The sequence below is a fragment of the Candoia aspera genome, chromosome 1, assembly GCF_035149785.1.
Source record: "Candoia aspera isolate rCanAsp1 chromosome 1, rCanAsp1.hap2, whole genome shotgun sequence".
NCBI lineage: Eukaryota > Metazoa > Chordata > Lepidosauria > Squamata > Boidae > Candoia > Candoia aspera.
Genome location: NC_086153.1, coordinates 14,656,725 through 14,667,392, shown reverse-complemented (window position 1 = coordinate 14,667,392; position 10,668 = coordinate 14,656,725). Strand labels below are relative to the sequence as shown.

Genomic DNA, 10,668 nt, shown 5'->3' with positions numbered 1-10,668 from the left:
ATTTCTCTTAAAGTTTTAGTTTTAGTTAAATAAAATAGAAAGGCAGATGAATTTGTGTGCCCCACCTAAAACTAATGGTTTTATTAGGGTTAGGGATGGACAAGAAATTTAACACTTTTAATTAACACATTTTAACATATAAACTGTGGTCCTCCAGATGGTAATTACAACTCCCAGCAGCCCCAGCTAGTTAGCTAAGGATGAGGATTGTTGGGTGCTATAGCTCAACACTGTCACACAGGCAACAGACTATGTGCTGCAGACAGACTTTCAAAGGAAATCTTCAGTTTCCAAGGAAAATATGTTAATTCTCTCCACTGTTAATATAAATTAATTAAATTCACCAACATCTGGAGAGTCATACATTATAGATTTAAAAATTAATTCAAATTATTTTAATACTAGTGAAGAAGTAAGACATTCTAGAACGTAACACTGAGAACCACCCTTAGAAGAACGATGAATATAACTTTGCTCTGGAGAGGGACAAAAAAAAAAAAAAAGCAAGTTTATGAAAGCCTTGAACTTTAATATCCAACAGCCAAAGAAGAGTCCCAGTTCTTTTCCATCGAGGTTTATACAGGTGATCCCTTGAATGTTAGAGCAGTTTCCAAGAGTTTTTTACCTAGCTCTTCCTGTTCTCCTCCAAGACTGAACGCAGCAGTCAATTCTCTGAAGGTGATGCATATGCGGCGGCTTGTAATATGGTTGCGATATATGGCATGCTTCCACCGATAGCGAGCAGGCCCACTGAGAACTACTAGTGATCTCTGAGGTAAATAAATAGCAACAACGATTTCTCTGAATGGAACTAACTTTGTGGATGAACATTCAGTGCTTCCTAGTCTTTCTAGGAGAGTAGGATCATTATACTGATACTCTTGAGAAATATCAGATTTATAACTGTGTATCTGCTTGTTTTCTTGAAGAAATAGAGGAAATAACTGGAGACTGTCCTCTGAGTCACAGGACATGGAAAGTATGGTATCTGAAAGCAAGTTTAAGCTCACCAGCCGTTCACCCCAAAGCCACCAGTCATCCCAGTGCGGGTCAATAGCAGACCCTCTTTCAGGGTCATAATCTAAATTGCACTGCTCAACAGGAGAAAAACCTTCAAGCACTGAATAGCTTCTCATTCGTGCCACGATCTCCTTGCTGAAGCTGGGCAACCCAGAAAAATCACCAGTTTTCAATTTCTGCTTCTTAAAGTTCACTTTCGGGCCATAGTCCTATTGAAAAACAACAAAGAATATTTGAGGTGGGGTAAATTAAAGATGAAGACTGTGAGCAATGAAATCCCCAATTCAGATCTCATCTCTTCCAAAGGCAGACTTAGACAAGCTGCTATTCTTAGTCCACCACCTGCAGTAACAGGGTAAGAATATTAACTTACAGATTCTAGCAGAGATTCTTAAGATACATGGTCAAACAAGGCTGCTTCCTGAACAACAAACTTTTGGTTATAATTTCAATTAAAATTATATATACCTAAAACAAATTTTGAAGACCAACCTGTTTAAAACATTTAGTTTCTGCATACACTATAGTGGATATCATCTTAAAAGAGGCATCACTCCTATAAGCAATCTTCAAAAACAAAATCCACCATAAATGTTTATGGAGGTACACTGAACTGCAATATAAGAATTTATAACTGGTTTGCATCTGACATAAAAAGCTTTGAATGGTCTAAAACGTAACATAAACGTCACACCATCAATGTCATACAATCAATGACTTTTAGTCAAAATGGCAGTGTAGTCAGACAAGCATCAACATATTCCAGCATTCACTGCAGGTTATTATCCTGATGATTGATTATGCTTTAATTGCTACTGTTGGAATCTGAAACATATTTTCTGTTTAACAACTGAAGAATATCTATTGATTGCTTGGCTGGTTGGTACCCAAGAAATTCCTGCCCTCAATTTGCTTCCTTAAGAAATCTGCTGCTGTTAGTATGAAATACGATGTCTATTCTTGTACAGCTAAAGTTACTAAAGTTACTGTTAATATTGTAGGTAGCAAATTAGATATGGCAAACAATTCAGAAAATTATGAGAACTCTGTTTATACTTCTATAACTGAATCACTGAAGTTTAACAATATCTTCAGGACAGACTACAGTTCTCAGAACCTAATTGCATTATTCCAACTTATTAATGATTGGAATTTTGGAATAGGTGGAGAAGAACCAGCCTGTTCTCTTTATGGAAGCCCTAATATGTTAAGTATTAACCCTGCAATGTGAACATTGGCTAGATACTGAAAGAGCTCAGTGGCTGTCAAACTTTTTATTATACTTCCTATTTAAATATTTTATTTTGAGTAATTGTCTATGGAACCACAAGGAAACATTGCTTTTTTGTAGTGATTGTGGTTCATATTTCCTTTCCAACCCCTTTGCTCTTTCTTTTCTTTTCTCATTTGGCTTTAAGACAGATAATTTTAATAGGTCAAATTAAAGAAACAAGAAAAAAGACTTAAGCATGTCTAGAGAATTTGTGACAGATGAGATTTGAATTATGCACTTAAAGCTCACAGTTTTGTTCCCTTTTCTTTTTCCTCCTTTCTAGCGTAGCTACTCCTTCACCTCAAGTCATCATCATTCTGGTTTCCCCCCCCCTTTTCTGCTGTTTCTGTTGAAAGAAGGGGCAAGTACATATATGCTTATGTTCTTCTGTATGAGAAAGTGGTTTGTATAACAGATTGCATCACAAACTGTTCAACCATCTGTTATGCAAACACAGCCTATGGTTGTATTCATAATTCATTGTATCATATAAACCAAGAAAACTGGATTGAGTAAACCCTGATTAAATCAAATGTTTATCATCATCAAAACAGAATGAAAAAGATGCCACTAACATTTCTCTGTTGTTTTAATTTTTTATATTGAAAAAAGTCATAGGGAGAGAGAATAGAAGGAAAAAACTCACATTAAACATACATATCCAAAGGTAAACATTGGAGAATGACCCCATCCCTACCTCCCAAATCTGAGCAAGGAGGAATTTTAGCTTGAGACAAGACCTGTTTTCTTCGGCCAGATTGTGATGGCTTCCATATGCTTTGATCCATCAGCTCAACCATCTCACATTCCTCATCTGTGCTTATAAAATCTTCCAGCAAAAACACTCCTGGAAACTGGAAAGCCCAGCCTTCAAATTCTGATTGTTTCTCTCCCACAGCAAAGCTGGTCAGTGGGCAGTAAACAAAGTTTGCGCTTTTCTGAGAAAAAAAAATGTGGGAGTGAGAGAAGTAGTAACTAAATATGACCTTCGCATCTGCAATTTGTCAAGTGTTCTATTTTGCACAAATACAGCCTTCTAACCATTTGCTTGAATAAATGCTATCTTTTAGGCAGAGGTCCTGCATGTTATATTTGAAGATGGGGGGATTGGTCATTTGGCTTTATGCCATCATTTTGTTGAATACAATTTCTAAATGTTTTCTTTTAAGATACCTGGTTTCCTATATTTTAAAAAAGAAACATTTATTCTTTATTACTTTATAACAATTATTAATAAATTGTGTATGACTTGTTATTTATACCCCATGTGTAAAGATGTAATTTTGAGAAAATTAAGAACTACATGCCATTGAATCAGACTCTATGGACAAATTAAAAATAATAGAAAGCATAATACTACATTTAAAATTAACAGGTTATTTAAACTATTGGTTAAGCATTTTAAAGAGTAGAATCAGAGCCTACAAATATTTTTCAGGGGCAGCACAAAAAACTTTATGAAGTTATTATGATTAAATATTTCACAACTTTGGAGCTTAACAAAGGTTGCTTATTGTAAGTTCTCACAATTCTTGTTGCACAAGTTCATTAGTTATAAATTTACCTGTTATGATCTAAGTATTCTGGAGTTACCAGCTTCTAACTTTTGTGACATGAAGGACAATATTAATCAGAATGGTATCTTGGTATCTATTTCTTCCTGTTTTTGGAAAGCTATGCTTATGATACCTATCCTGTCAAACTCTTTTTCTTATGTACATGCATGTATATAACAATAGTTTGCAAAAATAGGATACAAATTTTCTTCAAGCTAATATTTCTTATATCATAAAGGATAAACAAAAACTTCTTGACAGGGTAGTGTCTACACATGACCTTTGGAAAGTCAGGAATTGGCAGCCTTCCACCTTTTCCCCCTCAAATTTTCTGCACAGTACTTAGTACACTATCCATCCTACTCCTATTCACACAAATTATTTTTCATTAAATTCCCAGGAACATTTTTTATTTTTATTTTACTTATTCAACCACAAATTATTTCAAGATGAGGAATTTTGTGTATACAATTTAGTTAACTATAATAGAAGTCTGGATTTTGCAATTAACATAATTTTCACAACCAATGACCTATGTTATGAGAGTCTATTTGGTATAATGGTTAAGGCACAGGCTAGAAACCGGGAGACTGTGAGTTCTAGTCCCACCTTAGGCTCAAAGCCAGTGGGTGACCTTGGGCCAGTCACTCACTCTCAGCCCTAGGATATGATTTAGGCTTCAAGAGACTTGGCTACTGAACTTTCCAAAGTAGAGATTTTACCAAAGACTTTTCAGATCATAATCCTGTGAGTTTGGTTTATAAAAAAAAAGCTAGCTTTCTTAGATGGAGACTAAATGAAGGATTGTTACAGAAAGAAGAAATTGTTGAGGACTGTAAAAAGAAATTAAAATAATTTTTTGAAAATAATTTAAATAAAGGCACTGATTTGAGAATTATTTGGGATGCAAGTAAAGCCTTTATTAGAGTTTACCTGATACAACATAATTCTGAACTTAAGAGGAAGAGGCAAGTGAAAAAACAAAATATTTTTGATGAGATAAAAAGAATTAAAGAACTCCCCAGGGAATATAAGAATCTCTCAACAAATTAAGATTTTACAGTAACAGCTATCCATGTTAATAAGAGAAATGGAAATAAAATTGAATTATGTAAAACAAAGAAATTTTGAATTTGTGAATAAATCAGGGAAATGGTTGGTTTATAAATTGCAAAGAGAAAAAAAAATGATATTGAACTTATAAGAGGAAGAGACTATTAACGGACAATGTGGCTATACAAATTTTTTTTTTACCAATATTATTCTAATTTGTATAAAGGACATGATATTCCATTGGAGAAAATAGATGAATATCTCAGAAAACAAAACCACCTGAGGATTACAGAAGAACAGAGACAAATTATGAATGGACCTATAACAACAAGGACAGTGTCCTGTTCAGACTATGAGGCGGCCAGACAGGTTTATTATCAAAACTCTTTATTAAAAACAACTATTTACAGTAAATAAGTCCTGGAGATTAATAGGTAAGACTGTTTCAATCAAGACCACCCAGGCAATAACGGAAGAACAGGCAAGGCTGCAGGATCAGACTGTGGCAAACCAGAAGGGCAGAATTCAAGTAACTCACTGATTGAAGCTGTTGGACTTGATGAAGCTAGAGTACGTGGCAAGGCAGGAACTGGAGGCAAGAGTCTGCAAACTGGCACATCGACAGGGCTGGGCTGACACATGGAGGCTAGGCGAGACTGAACTGGAACCCCTGGGCAAGGCTTAGCTCTAGAGGCTAGCCTGAACTGGATATTCTAGGCAAGGCTGGAAACTGGAAGCAAGGCTGAACTGGACTAGAGATTCTAGGCTAGGCTGAGAGCTTGAAGCAAGACTGGACTGGAGATCCTGGACAAGGCTGAGAGCTTGAAACATGACTGGATTGGACTGGAGTTCCTAGGCGAGTTCGAGGACTAGAAGCACTACTAGACTGGACTGGAGATTTCAGGCAAGGCTGAGAGCTTGAAGCAAGGCTGGACTAGACTGGAGATTCTGGGCTAGGCTGAGAGCTTGGAGCACAGCTGGACTGGACTGGAGATTCTGGGCAAGGCTGAGAGCTTGGAGTAAAACTGGACTGGACTGGAGATTCTGGGCAAGGCTGAGAGCCAGGAGCAAGGTTGGGTGCACACCTGGATCACGCTGAAACGTGGTGGTGAGGTACGGAGCTGGACGCGAGGCTGTGCTTGACAGGGAAAAGATCCTCTGAAGCACCTTGCACAGAAGGCAGGTCTTCGAAGATAGAAAACACTGGCACTGATTCCACTCCGGCTATAGGTGAGGTTTCTGACGCAGGTAGGGACTCTTCTGCTAGGGCTGTGAGCTCAAAGGATCAATTGTCTCCAGCAGCTTGCTCTTTGCACATCTGCCTTTTATGCCCATCCTTTGCATGCCTGTTTCCTTCTGCAGCCAGTCAGGTTGCCTTTTCCTTTGCGCATTTTTCTGCACGCCTTCCCTGTGCACTGATTGGCGGATTCAAAGTCTCCTCCGAAGTCTGGCCAATCAGCATCTCGAGAGTAACTTCTGAGTTTTGTTTTCCTGAGTTCTGCCTGGTAAGTTTCTGTTTCCCCTTCTGACTCAGACTAGGTTTTGTTTTCTGAGTCAGAAGCTGGCTGAAACCTCACAGAAAGTTTCAGAAGCTATTAAAAAAGCATAAACCAAGAGAGGCACCTGGACCAGATGGATTATCAGGTCTGTATTACAAGTGTTTTGAGGATGAACTTTTAGAATCTCTACAAAACATGATGAATTCTATTTTACAGGGAAGAAAGAGGCCAGGGACTTGGAAAGAGGCCAGTATAATGTTAATACCTAAAGAGGGACAAGATTGGACTTTAGCAAGAAACTACTGACCAATATCATTATTGAATAATGATTATGTTTACAACTATTTTAGCTGAAAGGCTAAAAATAATTCTGCAACAATTATTTATTTATCACATTTTTCCACCACCCATCTCAACAATGACTGGCCAGTTTTATTTATTCATGAGGATCAGTGTGGGTTATTACCTAAAAGATAGTTAAAGGATAATGTTAGAACTGTGTTGGATATCATGGAATATTTGGAACAACATAGTGAAAAACAAGCCGCATTGATCTTTTTAGATGCAGAGAAGGCTTTTGATAATTTGAATTGGACTTTTTTGTTTAAAGTTTTGGAATATATGAATTTTGGAGAGAATTTTATAAAATGGGTAAAATCGATTTATACTTTACAGATGGCACAAATAATTGTTAATGGAGATTTAACAAAACTATGTGAGATACAAAATGGAACAAGACAAGGTTGCCCACTCTCCCCTCTTCTGTTTAATTTAGTTCTTGAAATATTGAATAGAGACATAAGACAAGATGAGAGGGTTGTGGGCATAAGGATTAAAAAAGAAGTTAAAAACTTTTGCAAATGATTTGGTGTTGGTTTTGGAAGCCCCTTTAAAGGGAACTGAATTATTAATGAGTAAATTAAAAGAATTTGGTGCATTAGCAGGCTTTAAAATTAACGAACAGAAGACAAAGATGTTAACAAAAAATACGAAGATACAAGATCAAACAGAATGAATAAAATGGGTTTTAAGATTGAGAAGAAGGTAAAATACTTGGGTATTACTCTGTCAGTTTGGTCTAGTGGTTAAGGTACTGGGCTAGAAACCAGGAGTCTGAGAGTTCTAGTCCCACCTTAGGCATGAAAGCCGGCTGGGTGACCTTGGGCCAGTCACTCTCTCTCAGCCCAACTCACTTCACAGGGTTGCTGTTGTGGGGAAAATAGGAGGAGGAGGGAGTATTAGGTATGTTCTCCGCCTTGAGTTATTTATAAAAATAATAAAGGCAGGATAAAAATTAAATAAATGTCAAATATGATAAATAAATGTCAAATATGAATTGTGTTATTTCAAAATGACTATGGAATGAAGTTTAAAAAGACATGTTAAGATGGGACAAAGTACAGTTGTCATTGTTGGGAAGAATTTCTGTGATTAAGATGAATCTTTTACCTAGAATGTTATTTTTATTTCAGACAATACCTGTTTTGACAACTGATGTACCTAAACAATGGCAGAACGATATATTTAAATTTGTATGGCAGGGGAAAAAACCCCAAGTTAAATATAAGGTATTATAAGATGCAAAGGAAAGGGGAGGATTGAGTCTACCAGATTTGAAATTATATTTTGCTGCCTGCTGTTTAGTTTGGATGAAAGAGTGGATGTTGCTGAGAAATAATAGAAGGCTATTGGACTTAGAAGGACATGATCTAAGATTTGGGTGGCATGGGTATCTATGGTATGATAAAGCTAAGGTTAATTTAGATTTTAAAAATCATTATGTCAGACGAGGTATTTTGAAAGTATGGAATAAATATAAATATAGGTTGTGCCTGAAAACTCCTTTGTGGCTCTCAGCACAAGAAGTATTTTATTGACAATAAATAATAAATAAACATAGATGGTTAACATTGTGATATACTAGAATTTTCTCAAGGGGATTGTAAAATAAGATCAAGAGAAGAGTGGATAACAAAAGGATATACTTGTCAATGGTTTTCCTATGTACAATTATCAGAAAGGTTTAAAGTAGATAAAAGATTTTATAGTTTTGAACAATATAAGACTGAGTTTGAAATATAATTATGTACAAATGATGACCCATGTTATTGCTAAAATGTATGAACTTTTGTTGAAATTTGAGACAGAAGAAGAATAAGTGAAAGAATATATGATAAAATGGGCTAAAAATTTTGGTTATAATATACAAATGGATCAGTGGGAAAATATGTGGTTGAAAGGACTGAAATTTACATTATATTCTAGTCTGAAAGAGATTTTTTCATAAAATGATGTACCGTTAATACTTGTCACCAGTGAAATTGTCTACAATGTATAAAAGTATTTTGAATTTATGCTGGAAATGTGAACAACGTGAAGGGACATTTCATCATGTATGGTGGACAGGTAAAATAGCTAAAAAAATTTGGGTACAAATACATACACTAATTCAGAAGATTTTAAAGACTAAAGTACATTGAAATCAGGCTTTTCTTTGGGGATTAATGGACAGACAGCTAGAAAAAAGTAATGGTCAGAGGAGATGGGCAGTGACAAATTTGATGAATAAATAAAATAAATAAATGGAACTTTGTTTTTATATATGACAACTGCATTACTGTATGTGCAAAAGTGGAAAGATTTGACACTACTCACAATAGAGGAATGGTTGGTGGATATGATGGAACTTGCACACATGGCTAAATTGACTTCCTTGATTAGAGAAAAGACAGTATCTTCAATTATGGCTGACTGGAAACCTTTACAGATTTTTTGCATGAAACAGAAAAAAATGCACTTATGATTTGTGGTTTTGATGATTAGAAAAAAAATTAGATAAAAGTGAGCTTTTTTTTGTAACCATAGAGTAAGAGATAATTTTGTAATCATACTTGTATTTGCTGCAAAGGAAACGAAATATTTTTTTTTTTCCCTGCACTTTTGTCTTTTTCTCTCTTTGTTTTCTTTACTCTCAATTAGTGTCTGTTAGCTTTTCTTTTAAAAACTTTAAATAAAATTTATATAAAAAAGGAAACAAACACTCTAATAAACAGCTAATTCCTGTCTCAAATGAACAAAACAAGGTGTTTAAGACAAGAACAAATCTAGTTTACAACAAATGGCCTCCTAATCCAGACAACACACAAAACAAATATTTTTTTTCAGATTTTTGCCCTAGCAGAAGGAACAGGAGAAAATGGAGTATCTGCATCAGAATCCTGCTAAATTCATCCTATCAATCCTGAGGTCATGCCATGTGAATATACCCGATCTTTTTTTTCAGGATGAAACAAAATCATGGCAACATTTCTTGAAGTTTAATAATGAATATATTATTTTTTTCCACTGAATTGTCCAAAGCATTAAGCTTCTTCAATACTATTTGTTATAATTATGTTTGCAGTTATTTCAGATAATCCATAATTAAATAATCTGATCACGTTTTAAAGCTTTCTGGATTTGCACAGAGATAATTATAGTCTAGATAAAATCAAGGAAATGATTTGACAACTTCTGTATTTGCTAACCTCATAATGTAAATGTATTTTGCTATCAAGCAGATGCCTAGGAAGTTTGAGCTTCTGGGCTGAGTTCACACAATCTGCCAAACCATAAATCAGGGATAGGCAATCTGTTGATGGCTGGGACTATACTAACATTTGCGGGGAAGGGAGAAACTAACATCACAATGGCCAGGGCGATGCTGGAAAGTAGATTAATCTGTGTGGGGCAGAATTTTCTGGATATTAATTGGAGTCTGGGAAGTTTTCTTCGGCGGGTTTCCATCTCCCCTCCATTGCCTGCATGAAATTGCAACGTGTCCTTTTGAGCTTTCCTACTGTAACAGTCAAATGGATTACAAAAGATATAAAAATGGTAGTTAAAAATACAACAGCTACCCAGTCCTCAGCCTGAAGTGGGAACTTTTTCCCCCTGTGGGAAGCGTGGCTAGGATTCTTCCTCCCTCTCCTTGAGGGACGAGCACTCTGCACATCCTCAGAGGAGCTCTTTCGCCGAAGCTTCTAGGCTGAGCTTGGGCGCTTTCTCTGTCCCTGACAACCCCCTTCCTCAAGTCTTCCTCCTCCCACCCCCCAATTCCCACCCCCTTCCCCACCGCCCACTCCTCCTATGAGGCCGCGTGGGTTACCTGCGGGGGCGGGGCGGCTTCGCAGAGGAGGCAGGAGCGGACCCCCTTGCACCCGCAACCCCTGGGCTCGCCGAGGCCGGCTCCTCCTCCTCCTCCTCGTGCTTCAGCAGCCTCCATCCT

General features: G+C 36.6%; 1 protein-coding gene across 1 annotated transcript; it reads right to left on the bottom strand.

Annotated features, from left to right (window-relative positions):
- Positions 1-508: 508 nt before the first annotated feature.
- Positions 509-10,665, bottom strand: ALKBH4 (alkB homolog 4, lysine demethylase). The gene is made up of 3 exons (XM_063298003.1): positions 10,549-10,665; positions 3,034-3,231; positions 509-1,229 (listed from the first exon to the last, which is right to left on the bottom strand). Exons 1-3 carry the CDS (start codon positions 10,663-10,665, stop codon positions 576-578), a joined length of 969 nt encoding a protein of 322 aa, XP_063154073.1. The 3' UTR covers positions 509-575.
- Between the last annotated feature and the right edge of the window lie 3 nt (positions 10,666-10,668).

Bases quoted from the DNA above. Each gene is read 5' to 3' on its own strand.
- ALKBH4 (XM_063298003.1), bottom strand. From the start codon at position 10,665: ATGGAGGCTGCTGAAGCACGAGGAGGAGGAGGAGGAGCCGGCCTCGGC. The intron at 3,232-10,548 runs GTAACCCACGCG...TTTTTTTCTCAG, and splicing joins AAGCCGCCCCGCCCCCGCAG to AAAAGCGCAAACTTTGTTTA. The intron at 1,230-3,033 runs GTCTTGTCTCAA...GTTTTTCAATAG, and splicing joins AATCTGGCCGAAGAAAACAG to GACTATGGCCCGAAAGTGAA.